This window comes from Rhamphochromis sp. 'chilingali' (assembly GCF_963969265.1).
Source record: "Rhamphochromis sp. 'chilingali' genome assembly, chromosome: 10".
In the NCBI taxonomy this organism is placed as follows: Eukaryota; Metazoa; Chordata; class Actinopteri; order Cichliformes; family Cichlidae; genus Rhamphochromis; species Rhamphochromis sp. 'chilingali'.
In genome coordinates, this window is record NC_137937.1 from 37,898,033 (window position 1) to 37,913,844 (window position 15,812).

Genomic DNA, 15,812 nt, shown 5'->3' on the forward strand with positions numbered 1-15,812 from the left:
GCCCTCGTCTGCAGCCAGAGCGAAAGGACATTCAAGTGTGGCAGGAATGTCAGTCACCTCCCCCAGGCCCAAGCTTTCCACGGCACAAACAATGGAGACATTGTGCTTAAAGGTAAAGAGGAGAGGTGAAAGGTTTCCTTTGCCATCTTCACACTTGTTACGACCAACAGCCTCCAGGACCTTCAAAGATTTCAGACGCTGCAGAGACACAATAACAGACTCCTGCTCTGATCCAGCTGTAACTCTGAGAGGACTGAATGCCAGCAAGCAGAGATAATCATCCTGGAAGAATCCTCGCAGCCACACTGATGTGTACAAACACCCAGAGATAAGTAGAAAAACAATGAAAAAAACCAGGTGAAACAGTGGAGAGAGCTGATGAACTGTGAAGTTCTCAAAACAATAAATCATCATGAATCAGTCATGAAGGTTTCTTTCAAAGCACCGACGTTGATGGTCAAACAGGCGCACACATCTCAAACTGATCACCAGCATCAGTCGTGTTATTAACCTCTGTCTCTCTTCCACAGCATGTCCGTATCCTGTCTTCCTTCTCTCACCCCAGCCAATCACAGCAGATGGCCCCGCCCCTCCCTAAGCCTGGTTCTTCCTGTTAAAAAGGGAGTTTTTCCTTCTCACTGTCGCCAAAGTGCTGCTCACAGGGGGTCACATGTTTTTCTCTGTACTTATTATTGTAGGGTCGACCTTACAATATAAAGCACCTTGAGGCCGTTGTGATTTGGTGCTGTGTAAATAAATTGAATTCATAACTAATCAAACATGTTTAATGTTTACAGAAATATGAACGTTTAAGCCCATATTGTACAATCGACACGTGACTTCATCTGCAGGCTGTAAACACCGACGAGTCGCTGGAACAGCCCCGTCCGCCCGGCTCGATCGATCGTCACGTCTGATGGTCTGACAATCACGACGAGTCTGTGGGGCTGCTGGTGCGTTTATAGGCTGAGTATGAGCGAAAGCTTCTGGTACTAAGAATCAAAAATGCTCATTTATTCAGCGTGTTAGAGATGTGTGTTTACAGGGTGGCTGTAGCTCAGGTGGTAGAGCAGGTCATCTACTGATTGGAAGGTCGGTGGTTCGATTCCTGGCTTCCCCTAGTCTGCATGCCAAATATCCTTGGGCAAGATACTAACCCGAAATTGCTCAACGATGCATTCATCGGAGTATGAATGTGTGTGAATGTCAGTTAGAAAGCACCTAGGAAAAATGTGCTTGTGCGAATGGGTGAATGCACAAGTTGTGTAAAGCGCTTTGAGTGCTCAGAAGAGTGGAAAAGCGCTATATAAGAACCAGTCCATTACCATTTACAGAGGCGATGAGTTACCTGTCTGCTGTGGGTACTAATGCCTGCATTTGTTAAAGAAAAACACGACAAACTTTATTTAGCACTGTGTGTAAATCAAGGGAAGTGCTGGACTCCTGCACAGTCCACCGAGGAGACGGCAGCAGGGGGAGGGCCTTCTCTCTGCCTGCTTTTTCAAACAGGGCCCCGCATGTCTGATGAAACTGACATTCAGCAAGTTTCGAGCCGGTTAACTCCGCCGTGACTCAGGGGAAATCAGCAGGCGCAGACTGGTTTTGTAGGTTGAGCAGAGACGCTCTGAGCTGATGTGACCTCACCTCTGACTTTGTCAGCATTAATTAAAAGTTCATTTTGAAAGCTCCAGCTCGTTTCCCTCCTTATCTCACGAGTCCAACTAAAAACACGCAGCTGAAAACGTCTGTCAGGAGGATCTGTGAAGGTCAGAAGAATCCTGTTAATGTGAGGAACAAGAACGCAACTCGGACCAAATAACTGACAGAGAGCGAGGCTGCATGTTCTCTGATCAACACTGAGGTTTGACATGTAGTCATGTGACATCACATCAGCGCCGCATCTGCAGTGACCGCAGCCCAAATGAGGCTTTACCTAAAACACTGTTTACAATAGTTATACTTTAAGCCCTCAGAATATTTTTCCAACAGTGAAACTTAATCCGCTCAAGGATTAATGAGATTTTACTCGTAGTGTTTCAAACGATCCTTCATGTAAGCCCACACAGGACGCAGAGACGAGTTCAGCTGCGCTGACGTGTAGTTGAGTCCAAATGAGCATCTTTCTGGGCTCACAGGTTCAGCTGTCCGCGAATGTTTCTTTGCATCAAGCCAACGTTGGTGTGATTGTTTGTCTTCAGCGTACCCACTCGGGTTTGTCTGCTCTCTGCACACTGACCCAATACTGAACGATGCATCTGCAGACCTCCGTGGTCTGGTGCTGCTTTCATCGCAGCCTTTGATTGGCCCTCACTGTCACGAGTGGGCGAGCATGTGTGAAAAGGAGACAGATATTCCAAGGAACGAGACGAGGAGTTACGCATCGATATCAGTTCAAGTGAACGTGAAACAAAAGCTTCCAAGTGCACGTTTTCATTAGTTTGGAGTCGTTTATGTGCCGAGAGAAGAAGGCTGCGTGGCGTTCGTCTAAGTGCAGTCGTCACATTCGTTCACAGCAGGAGGAAAACCTGCGTGAGAGTTTAAGCTTGGAACGTTGCAGAAGACGAGAGACAGAAACGGGAGAAGTTGTCTTCCTCCACCGTTTACCACCCCTCGGTTTCCACGCTCCACCGCCTGCACGTCTCTCCTAATTGACCGCAAAGGGTTGTAGCTCGTCCCACGTGCGCTCCAACACACACTCAGCTTCACGCACAGCGCCGCTCCCTGCCATTCACCTGCTACCACAGCAGGCAGGAATCCAATCATCCCGCCCTGACTGCAGAGATTAATTGAAAATAATTGAGGCTAATCCAAGTGAGTCCGATTTCAATGTGAGTCTAAGTGCAGCAATAACAGACTAAAGTCAGCCTCAGAGTCCTGATCAACTCTTCTCACAGCTGACTCGTCTTGTTTACGTTTTTCCCACCTCGTCTGTCTTTAATGATAATCTCGAGGCCGCAGGAACATTAGATGCTCCTCTGACTCACGTACTACTTATTACTCCTGCTAATGTTGGCAGGCTGAAGCTCAGGGTGTGCGTGCACTCAATGACTGAATGTAAATACATACAGCGAAGCAGCAGATACACAAACAAGAGTCGGGATGTTTTCCTCTGATCAGGATTTATGACCAGCATCTACATGACTCCCAGTTTGGCCCTTTGACCTGGTTATTGAGGCTTGGTTTCCAGTTACCACCAATCTTCTGATAAGCTGGAACATATGGACTGAAACGTGGTTATTTTGCCTCCTCACATTGCAGGATCAGAGGGGGCTGACTGCTCGGCCTCTGCTGCTGCAGCCTAAAGCTTCCTCAACAGATCGACTAACAGCTCGTCCAACCTGCCCGACGCCGAGCACCGAGCACGGGGATAAAAGCAGCATGGTTTTAAAAGAGTCCTTTTAAATCACTCTAAAGATTTGTTTTATTACACAAACTAATATAACAACAAATTTTAAAATTGCATTAATTCTATTAATATTTCTATATTTTATTTACTCATTTAATGATCCAGGGATACGTCAATAATAAAAGACGCCTGATCAGAAAAAACCCTGAAATCTGGGAGGATTATTGGCTGTATCCCACAGCAGCCTCTCTCAGTGCTCTGTGACACGTACTAATATCACGATCAGAGAAACGTGCAGTTGGACAGATGATGCTAAATGTGGGCAACGAAGAAACGCTGAAAGGATTTCTCACTCAGACTGAGGCTGAACTCTGTCAGCATGAGATCGGCTGCAAATCACTTCTTACACAGAGCCTCTGAATATTCAGCGAGGACTAAGAGAACACGTTCGTCGTGTTGTTATCCTGATAGCTCGTCTGTTTGCAGTTTGGACAAACTGCAAACAGAGCAGCTCAGTGCGGCTCGAAAAACTTTTCCATCTGGCTTCACTGAGCGCGTGCATCTTTATGACAGCAGAATCAACGACGTGGAGGATGCTGAGTCCTCTGACTTTGGTGTGGCGGTCAGATACATAGATGTGACAGCGAGATGCATCCAGGCAGCGACCACAGTTCAGAGAGACGACACAGACACGCAGCTTCCTGCGAGGCTTCCAAAATGCAAATGATGAGATCGCACAGCAATAAAAACACAAAGTGCAGACGTTACAACAGCATCAGTGATCAGTGCTGCCTCTCTCTGCCTTCATGCAGCGGCTGGCTGCGATGGAGCTTTGACGGGCGGTGCTCTCGTCTTTGTTCACACCCACAGTCACTGATGGATTTAATGCAGAGCAGGCGTCAGCAGACGAGCGGCCCTGTGCTCATTTTCAAAAGTCCTCCACTTTAAGGTTTTTATAAACCTATTGTGTTGGACAGTCACACCAAAGTATGCAACGACCACACTGGAGCTAATGTAGTGCTGCAGCACAGTAGTCCTGATAGGACCGCACTGCCGCTCCCTGGGATCCAGGGGGAGGACGGGGGGGGAGGGTGGCTGAGTGACAGGCTTCATCAAGGCCACTCCTGCTTCCCAGACTGCCCCTCCACCCAACAGAATAACCAAGGGTGGTGGTGGGGGGTAAATGTAGGTCAGTAGCTGGTTGGGGCTGATTCCTGCTGCTGACTGTCTGGAGCAGATTTACTGTCGGTGTCCTCCATAAACAATAAATGAAGAAAATATTTGTTCAGGGGAAACATTTTGAAATGATATCAGCTTTGACTCCGGGACACAGGATCCTGGGTGGATTCTTCACATAATCCTGTTTTGTGTTCACAGCGATTCGTCTTTGGGGAGTTTTTCCTGATGAAGCCCAAACGCAGCCTCAGCTTAAAGCTTCTACCTTCATTTGCATTGCAGAATCTTTTTAGAGCTACAGCCTCCCCTCCTCCTCTACACACACACGCACGCACACACGCACGCACACACACACACACGCATGCACACACGCACACGCACACACATGCACACACACACACGCACACACATGCACACACACACACACACACACACACACACACACACACACGCACACACGCATGCACACACGCACACGCATGCACACACACACACGCACACACATGCACACACACACACGCACACACACACACACACACACACGCACGCACACACGCATGCACACACGCACACGCACACACATGCACACACACACACGCACACACATGCACACACACACACACACACACACACACACACGCACACATGCACACACACACACACACACACGCACGCACACACGCACACACGCACACACACACACACACTAGGAGGGCTAACTGGTAGAGAGCCACACAGCGGTCAGCAGAGCCCTGCAAAAATATGCAAAGTGTAAAACTGCCACGTGGACCCGATGAAAAGCACACAGCAAATGGATTCCACAGTGGGAGTGGGCTCGTGTCATTTTTCTCTCTCAATCAGGAAAGAAAGGCTGAGTCAGCGTATCTCTGAACACGTGACAGCCCTGAATCTCCCACTGCAAAAGAAATAAATGAATCCAAAAAATAAGGAAAGCAGAACTGGACTCACATGACCGGAGTGCAAGCTGCGCCCGTTTCTTCACGCAGGCCTGCTGCATGCAGCATGACCGCATGCTCTGCTCAGACCTACAGAGGTTTACTGTTATTCTAGAGCAGTACTGGCATCCACTCAGAGATCAGATATCAGCCGGGCAGCACTGACGGTGATTTCCCATCTGTCTCTGGAGTCATGCATCATCTCCAGCTTTCTCCCTGCGTAGGTCAGAGCTGCATTTCATTCAGCTGCCTCTCCAGCGGGTCTCACCCTGCAGTCGGAGCCTTCTAGTTTGGAGATTTCTAACAAGCACCTGCAGCAGGTGGATAACTGGTTCAAGTCCTGCTGCACTGGGCTCACTGAGGACCAGTCCAAGGAGGTGCAGCTGAAGTCCATCGACGAGGCGAGGAACTCCCTGCATGGACAGCTGATTGCATTATGTGTCATAAAGCACCTGCTAACTGAGGCCTCTGCAGAGGAGCGCCACACAAACACCGTTGCTTAATCATTTAATTAAGAAAACACACACGCCGGCTGTCACGCACGACCCATAATGCACTGCAGAGGCACTGATAATGGAAGCAATTACAGCTTTTTCTATTTCTGCTGATCTAACTGGAGGAACTAAAAGGTTTGATGGGGTAAAAAAAGCCCTGCAGCGACAGAAGCTCTGAGCCTGAATGCTTGTGTCTGTGCAGTCTAACATCCACACACACACACACACACACACACACACACACACACACACACACACACACACACACACACACACACACACACACACACATTAAAACACTGCAGCGGTGCTTCACCCGACACTTGAGCATCATTCTGAGGAGGCGTCAAACAACAGACCCTTTGAGATGCTGGCAAACTACGACGTCTTCAACAATCTGAGGCGTGAAGTGAGACTTTTCTGTGAAGCAGTTACAGAGACCAGCTGAGCACAGATGTGGTCAACATCTGTCAGGAGGCCTTTAAACTAAACTCCATGCTGCACTTTTGTTTTTGGGGAAAACTCAAAGGGATGAGTTTGATGCACTTGTGCAAACACATCACACTTTTTAAAGCGCAGCTCTGGAAGCAACAACTTGTTGCTTTGCCTGGATCTTCAACGGCTGACCTGCAGTTTCACAATCGTTTCTCTGACTGACACTTTATTAGGCGCGTCTAATATTTCCAGTTTTCCAGGTTTTGTTCTGGAAGGCTCCAAAAACTGGGCGAGCAATGGCCCACCGATCACAGAGGTGATAAAAATCAAGATGAGGCAGCGATTCTGAGCAGAGCTTCAGCAATAATGCAACATTCATAGACAGCATTATATAAGATCGCGCTGCTAACATGTATGCTTTGGCTTTGTTCCTGCGTGCTCGCTGCGCGTAGATGCTCATGCATGATGCTCGGCTTCACCGGGCATCAGGTCCTCCATGCATAAGCAGGCAGTGTCGGTGTCAGTGACAGGATAGACTCACCGCTTGGGCAAATTCCCATTTTCCCATTTTGCCAAACTGAATGGGCCTTAATCCAAGTGCAGCCAGCGGCAGGCCTGGAGTACAGTCGGATCAAAAGCCCTCAGTCTGCAGGCATGTTGGGCTTTACAGTGAAAGACTCAGCAGCTTTCATCATTAACAGACTCTGGTTTATGCTAAAGTTCATCCAATACTAACACAAATATATAACGACTGCACTGTCACTGGAGTTTCTGCATTTTCACCCAGAACCTCTGATTTCTTCTTCCTGTGCAGCTCGTCTGTTTGTACAGTACAAGTGCTCCAATTCAGGCACAGCGAGCACGCTTAGCTGCACAGAAATGTCTCCGTTTGCCTCGTTTCAACGCACGTGGGCTGCTAATGCAGAGGTGTCAGGCCCAGTTTGGGAGTGATCAGTGCGCCCGAGTCTTACATAAGACCACCTGTGTGCAGCATCTATGGGAAAGATCTGCTCATTAAAACGTGACGCAGCGGCAAGCAGACGCCTGAGGACGCTGCAGGACGTCACCGGACTCAGATACGTCAGATTCTGAGTGACTGATGAGAGAAGTAACACAAGCCTCACCCATAAGAGACGCAGCAGAAACAAGAACAAGTCTAGTTCCAGCTGCACACATGGTGCTTGCCTCTTTGTGCCCATGCAAAATAAGTTTCCCACAGGCACGTTCATTTCTGAGTCCTTGCTGCTGGAGCGCTCTCCAACAAACAGCATGCATAAATGACAGGACTGACGACACGAGCAAATATTTTCTATCCCAACACTGCAGGTGTTGGAATATTTAGGATGATTTAATAATGATGGCGGATGACGTGATATCAGCTCCCTGTTCTCCCCATCCTTCCTCAACAGAGAGCGGATCCCAGCGTTGGAGCAACAGCCAATCGAGACGATCACGCTGGCGTAGCCGTCTACTTTACCTCAGCCAGAAACTCAATCCCATCACACACAGCTCCCCGATCGTCTCTGTTGCTACAGCAGCTGCAGCCACGCAGGCTTTCCTCAGAGAGGAAGGTGAACACGACACACAATCAGCAACGCCACAAAGGCCGAGGAGCAGAAAACAGCTGGCTGATTATTACCAACGTTTCATAACCACAAACTCAGAGACCCACTTCCACAGCTGTGACTCTCACATCTGGGAGCTGGAACGCATCATTTCTGCCTTTATTATTATGTAATGACATTTTTTACCGAATCAGCAATAAAGTCACAGTGAAAACAGGAAAATCTGCTTTCACTTAAACTAACTTATGATTAAAAAACAACATTTGTGAAGCTGTTCGATTAACCAAAACCTGGATTTGGTTAAAATGAAGGCTTCAAAACATCCAGATCAACTGTGCTGCTGCACGTCCTCGTTCTTCTCCAACAGCCCAAACAAACTCACTCCCTGACTGGTTTTGTCAGCTCAGCTCGAGCAAAGATGACGGCACGAGAGATTTTCGATGAGGAAGGTAAAGCCAGGTCAGCAGTTTGCTCCAGTCAACAAACACGTTATGTTTGGAATCATCTGCCACATTCGAGCCGCCCTGCAAACCAAACTCAGGTCCAGCTCTGTCACAGTGCTTCATACACAGCCGGCTTCTTCACCCTGATCATCAGCATCCACCTCTGACCAATCACACGGAGTGACAGCCAGGATGGACACCTTCTCCCTGCAAAGATCTACATCAGCCTCCTGCAATAAAGCCCAGGAAGACACAGCAACTCTTCATCACTGATGTCACTGCATTATAGACTGCATTAATCACAGCTTATCACACTCACTCACTCACAGTGGGGGGCTTCAGACACGCGTGGACCACAGCTCTGCACATGTGGGCTAAATAAACTTTGAAACATTTATTATCTTAATGAAAAACAGGTATTTTCCCAGCACCCCCGCCCCGGGCACAGAAACGGGAAGTTGATGCGCATTAGAAATAAGCTCGGTGTGGACTCACCTCCCCAGCTCGTCCCCGATGTCATAAAATTCCTCCACATTTTCCGGGTTGAAAACAGTCATGTTGTCCAGGCACTTCTTCCCCCGACCACAGGCGCGTCACACCGGCTCTTCACAGCCACACCATCCCTACCAGCAGCCTCCGGTCTGGGCAGGGTAACGGCCACCGATCCTCCTCATGCTCGGGCTTCCACACGGAGATCAACAGGAGGGCAGAAGAAACGAGAGCATTAGATTATGAAACCGTGCAGCTGCGGGGGAAGGTGGGCGTGCGGTCAACAAAAGGAGCCCCAAGTGACGGAGCGGTGAACCTGCAGCCCCGGCGACGTCACGACCCCCGGAGCTGCCCTGGCCGCTCTGCCCCCGGACTCCCGGCGCAGTTATCTGGCTGCCAGTTTTAAGATAATAATAATAACGCGTGCGTGTGTGTGTCGCCACAGGCCGGAGAGGAATGCAAATAACCCCCGTGTGGACGCTTGGTGTAGCCATGGGAAACACGCTAACCTCCTCCTGCGGCTGCTTTCAGCCCGGGGAGGAAAATGACTGCTGAGCAAAGTCAGAATAACGAGCCGCACAGGTGTCTGACCCGGTTTAACCGTGCGTGCCAAAGTGCCCCCCCCCCCAAAAAAAACAACTACTTTAACCACCAGCCCCCTCAGCTCCCCCCGCAGTAACTGCACGGCTCGCCCCGGTAACGTTTTATTCCTCCGGAGTCTGAGACATGAACCTTAGCTGGAAAGATTTCTCACCGGGAAACGGGGGGTTTCCAGATTACTCCGTGGAGGTCTTACCGTGTGCCGGTGGGGGTCCCGCTGCCTGTCGAAGCCGAGATTTCATGCGGTTAGTGGGAGGCTGTGATCCAGGTTCGGCTCACGGAAGACAAAATGCTGCTTTGAACGGGAGAAATCAACGTTAACAATGTGAGGCAGGCTGGTCCTGGTGCTGCGTTCACGGGCTGGGGTTAAATAGGAGATCGGAGACTTGAAGCGACCGGAGGACACGCTGTGTGTATTTCACGTGTTACCGTTAAACGAACAACGATGAGGTCAACAGATCAAAGGATAAATCTAAACAGTGATTTTACTAAACGTCACTATAATCGGCGGGTGTTTGTCATCCGAATTTTTAGTAAAACGAAGCTGAGATGTCCGAGTTTCTACGTGTCGTGAAGGCAGCGTGGGTGTGCGAGCTCCTTCAGTCGCAGGAGGGCAGCAAACCTCCACCTTGAATCACTGAAGCTGAGAATTTGTGCAAAAATACGTTTTTATGTAAATCAGACTTTTTATGTTAATCTGTTTATTTTATTCCCTGTTTTTTTAAATCATTTTTAGAGTAAAAGTAGCAAAATCCAGACTTTTTGTCATTATTGCAATGAATTAACATCTGTCAGCAGTTATTTATTTATCAGAGATAAAATAAATATTTAATAACAATTGAGGATTACAAAGGTGTTATTAGACATCTACAAAAATAAAATGTTTACTTATTTTATTGTTTTTCCTCACTTCAAGTCTTTTTACAATTAAAGAGCGAATAGTTATGCCTGCATGTGTCTGTAATGCAGCACTGAAAAGGAATCAGTAGTTAAAGCATGCAAACTGTATCAGGCAGAACTACATTTCTCTAAAAAGCACATGACACATGTGTCAGCTGGCTCAACATCATGATATTTGTTGTTATTATGGTGAAATAATATTTTTATAGAGTGGAAACCAAAACATCAGCACTCAGGGAGCATGGACGGCACAAGTTTGTTTCCAGGCCCATCGAAAGATTTTAAAAGAGGTCCGTACCTCCAGTCAAGCCGTGGCCTGATGCTGATGAGCTCCTTTTCACTGCGTTCTGATGAATCATCATCACACGAGACATAGAAAACAGTTTTCTGCTGGAAGACTAAAGACTGAGGATTGATAAAGTCTCTGGTGAGTGGATCAAAGTGTCCTCTGGGTGCAGCTGAGGAAGTTAACAGCAGAGACGTGACTGCTGACAGAGAAACTCAAATCTTACAAGGTTTGAATGTTTCTAACACTGTCTGATGACTTCAATGTTTTATTAAATTTGAATGATTTTCTATGTGGTGTCAGACATCTGGACAGACGATACACTGCACATACTGCTCCTTGTGCTTTCTAAATAGCTTCTGGGGTTTGTGAATGCAGACTGAGAAAGAACTGTTGGTTTAACTGCAGCTGCATTTGAAACCAACAATGTATTTATGTTTATTTAAGAGAGAGAAGAATAAACATGACCAGTATCTAAAGTAAAATACAATATGAGATTAAAAAGATGATATTTATCTGTCAGTCTGTGAAGAAAGTTCTAAACACTGTAGCATGAACCTGATTTTGGTGTTTTTCAGTAAAAAACTTCTCTTAAAGATGTGATGTATAAGAATAAATGAATAACTCACTAATTGCTCCTGCACACAGGGTAAAAAGGCAGTTTACAGTCTGGATGATCAACAAGGGAACAAACTTTATACATTAAAGTCTCTGTTGACCTTTCCCTCTCTGGGCGTCTTCATGCCTGACCCATAGTTTACATGTTCAACCAAAGCAGATGTTTACAGCTGATCACAGCTGCAGGTCTTTTCTCAGCAGCTGATCTTCATATATAGGTTTAAAAAGCTAATATTTAAAAATATTATTTATTTATTTTTAGTCAAACATCTCAACCAAATAAACTGGGAGATGATTAAAGCAGCAGAGGAACGTTTGGGCTGAAAAGAGGAAAATTAAACGACTCCTGTTGTCACAGGTTGCAGCCAGAGGGACAGATGAAGAGTTTTGAAGAAGATGATGTCGTCGGTGCACCGAATGGTTGGATTGGATTATCAGCCAGTATTAAACAGATTACCACCCTGAGAGGAAACAAAGTCTGCTGACTTCGTTTATCTTTTGGCTTTTCTTTTGTTTAACCAGCAGCTTTTCCACCTCTGACATTTCCATCAGCTCCTATTAACACCACAATAACAGTGATGTGACAGCTTAAGCCCCAAAATATTCATTTCATATTCTGGTCATTTATAGTAAGATCAGGAGAGGCTGCAGAGCCGATCCTGGTGTTCTTTCATTCTTCTGAAAGTTTGTGTGTCATTTTAAAATATGATGCTGGAAACAAACTGCAGCAGGAACTTAACCCGAAGCTTTGTCAGAGGTTTCATGCAAGTTAGGACACAAGCGTAACAATAAAACAAAATTCAATGATTTGTGAAACTCAGATTTAATTGATCATAGAAGATAGAAAATACACTAAGTGTTTAAACTGAGTGTTTAAACACTGGAACAAGTCTCTCTGTCCAAGTATTTAAGTGAGGAGCAAAAACTGCTTCATTTTCACTCACTTTACACACGTAGTGTGCGCCATCTGGTGGCCACAATGGTAAACTACACCCAATAAGAAATAAAACCAAGTACACAGATTAAAGTTCAATGTTAGCAATAAAAACTGAAGCAAATATCTGAAAATTGTTGTTTAAAATCAAGACAAAAGTATGACTGCAGTTTATCATCACATTACTGCACGTGAATGAGTTTGTTATCTTCAGTGTAAGAGCATCAGACCAACACTCAGCAACATTAGGACAGGCACAGGCAGACCTGGCAAACTGCACATAGAAACACCTGAGCCAATAAGGAGGCTTGTATCCAGGACCACTGCACCAACATGAACCTCCAAGGACATGAAGACACTGCTGTGGAGCAGGAAGCACTCAGAGGGTGTTGTGGTGTTTGTCCAGGGAGCTGAGCGCCACGTGCACGCGCATGTCTGAGTTATAATTTGCTTCTGAGGTTGTTTCACCACAGTGGCAAGTAAACATTATTCAATGATAACTGAGCAAAGTGATCGAATACACTGAATTAATAACAAACATCTGTCTGACCATCTTGTTTCATTCTTTCCTTTGGGACAGTTGCTGCTCTTTCACTTTCAATTCAGTTTTATTTACACAGCAACAAATCACAACAACAGCTGCTTACGGTGCTTTATATCGTAAGGTAGACCCTACAATAATATATACAGAGAAATGACCCCCTATGAGCAGCACTTTGGCAACAGTGGGAAGGAAAAACTCCCTTTTAACAGGAAGAAACCTCCAGCAGAAGCAGGCTCAGGGAGGGGCGGGGCCATCTGCTGCGACCGGTTGGGGTGAGAGAAGGAAGACAGGATGAAGACATGCTGTGGAAGAGAGACAGAGATTAATAACAAGTATGATTCAATGCAGAGAGGTCTGTTAACACATAGTGAGTGAGAAAGGTGACTGGAAAGGAAAAACTCAATGCATCATGGGAATCCCCCGGCAGCCTACGTCTATTGCAGCATAACTAAGGGAGGATTCAGGGTCACCTGGTCCAGCCCTAACTATATGCTTTAGCAAAAAGGAAAGTTTGAAGCCTAATCTTAAAAGTAGAGATAGTGTCTGTCTCCCGAATCCAAACTGGAAGCTGGTTCCACAGAAGAGGGGCCTGAAAACTGAAGGCTCTGCCTCCCATTCTACTTTTAAATACTCTAGGAACAACAAGTAGGCCTGCAGAGCGAGAGCGAAGCGCTCTAATAGGGTGATATGGTACTACAAGGTCATTAAGATAAGATGGGGCCTGATTGTTTAAGACCTTGTATGTGAGGAGCAGGATTTTGAATTCAATTCTGGATTTAACAGGAAGCCAAAACAGGAGCAATCTGCTCTCTCTTTCTAGTCCCTGTCAGGACTCTTGCTGCAGCATTTTGGATTAGCTGAAGGCTTTTCACGGAGTTTTTAGGACATCCTGATAATAATGAATTACAGTCGTCCAGCCTGGAAGTAATAAATGCATGAACTAGTTTTTCAGCGTCACTCTGAGACAGGATATTTCTAATTTTAGAGATGTTGCACAAATGGAAGAAAGCAGTCTTACATATTTGTTTAATATGTGCGTTGAAGGACATGTCCTGGTCAAAAATGACTCCAAGGTTCCTCACAGTGTTACTGGAGGCCAAGGTAATGCCATCCAGAGTAAGAATCTGGTTAGATACCATATTTCTAAGATTTTCAGGGCCGAGTACAATAACCTCAGTTTGATCTGAATTAAGAAGCAGAAAGTTAGCGGCCATCCAGGTCTTTATGTCTTTAAGACATTCCTGCAGTTTAACTAATTGGTGTGTGTTATCTGGCTTCATGGACAGATAACATCTGTGGGATGATTATTGGTAATGTTTTTTCTAATGGTTAAAATGTTATTTGTGAAGAAGTTCATGAAGTCATTACTAGTTAATGTTAAAGGGATGGTTGGCTCAACAGAGCTCTGACGGTCAGCCTGGCCACAGTGAGAAACCTACTTTGATGCCATTTCTCTCTCTCAGTGATTCTCTGGTAAATTGTGAATTCTGCTGTTAAAATCTGACAGCTCACAATGCAAGAATGAACCAGCAGACGTAGTTACAGGCTGCTTATTGAAGAGAAACCTTGGTCTTATTCAGCTGTAAAATTTTCTCAGTCTCAGTTTTCTTGCAGGTTAAACATTGATCAGGTGTTCAGGTGTCTCAGTGATGTCAGCAGTGAGACTCCCGCCCACTCTGCTGAGACGACTTTGTTACAGGTGAGTTTTCACCTTGAAGAGGTGTCGCATGAAACGTGTGGAATAACAAAAGACGACTGTTTTTAGCTAAAAGACCTGAAGAGTCAGCATGAATTCTGCTCCCAGCACAGTGATGTCACAGACACACAGCTCAGGTAAGATCTGCAGGATGACCTGATCAATAATAACAACTAGAATCAGTCCATGCACAGATTGCAGGATCTCTGCGGTTCTGTTTGTGACGTTTGATCTCAAAGACAAAAATCCAGTGAAATGATTTTTTAAATCTTATGTCAAAAAGCTCGTCTGTTTTAAATTTGTTCAGATTTTAATAAAGTAACGCTTTTAATCCAGCCGGGCAGTGCGTTGTTGTTCAAGAGCGGAGAGTCTAAAGTCCAGGGACGATGAACTTAATTGCAGCTACAATGTTAGGAGCAATAAAAAAGTCAATAATAAAAGTATAATATTTAACTGTAAGAATATTAACTGTGTAAACGTAGATCTGTGTGTATTAGTGCAGCTTCTATTCATGTTAATAACCAGGAGCCGTCAAAATAACATTTGGTTTTTAAAAAGTTTCAGACAGTCATGTCCCATCTGGTGTGTTTTTTAAGTTTGCTTTGATGGCCATCACAGTTATGGATACTTTCCTTCTTTTCATCAGTTTACAGACATCAGAGTAATGCATACGATACGTGGAATACAGCTGAGTAACAGTAATGTAATACTCACTGTGACCTGTGTGACCTCCTGTTAGTCTGTAGGAAAAAAGCAAAAAACCCAACTTGTATGAGGTCGTGTGCTTATTCCATCATGAATTGATGTATTTCTCTTTTTATATTTAAGTATTTTAGATTTTATTTTTGTGACCATAACTGTTATTTTCTCATCTGCACCAACATCTGAAACTTTTGTATTAATCTTTAAAAAGGTTCATAAGTCTTAGTCTCAGATTATCTAGGAACATAAAACTGATAGCAGAGAATATTCAGAAAGGGCCTTTTTTAAATCATTAACTCACGTTCATATTAATAAAGCCAACCTTTGACCTGCAGTTAGATATAAAGTAAATGTGATGTGTATCATGTCCTGTGAGTCGATGAGTAACAGCATGCAAAAAGAAGAAAATGATAACGTTTGGAAAAAGTGAACATTGACCACAGAGTAGATAACATCCACTGTGTACAGATAAACACAGACTTCTTGTTACCTTGTTTAATTTGAACAGAGGCAAACTCATCAAGTAAAGCCTCTAAGCTTGGTGGGAGCAAATATTAGAGTAACCTGACCTCTCAGAGTTCTCGTATATGCAAATCTGGAGGTTTATTTATGACCTCAGCAGTGATGG

At 45.4% G+C, this 15,812-nt stretch overlaps 1 protein-coding gene across 2 annotated transcripts in view; it reads right to left on the minus strand.

Moving 5' to 3' along the window:
• Positions 1–10,124, minus strand: part of dapk1 (death-associated protein kinase 1) — a 61,846-nt gene extending 51,722 nt beyond the window's left edge. Inside the window, exons 1-2 of one of the 2 annotated variants that reach the window (XM_080894102.1) lie at positions 9,701–10,124; positions 8,911–9,096 (exon numbers count right to left, since the gene is read on the minus strand). In XM_080894102.1, coding sequence (XP_080750228.1) covers positions 8,911–8,972 — 62 coding nt within the window. In that variant the 5' untranslated portion in view covers positions 8,973–9,096; positions 9,701–10,124. Of the gene's footprint in view, positions 1–5,491; positions 5,861–8,910; positions 9,097–9,700 lie in introns of those variants that run through there. The other variant, XM_080894103.1, reaches the window with a different exon arrangement.
• Positions 10,125–15,812: the final 5,688 nt, after the last annotated feature.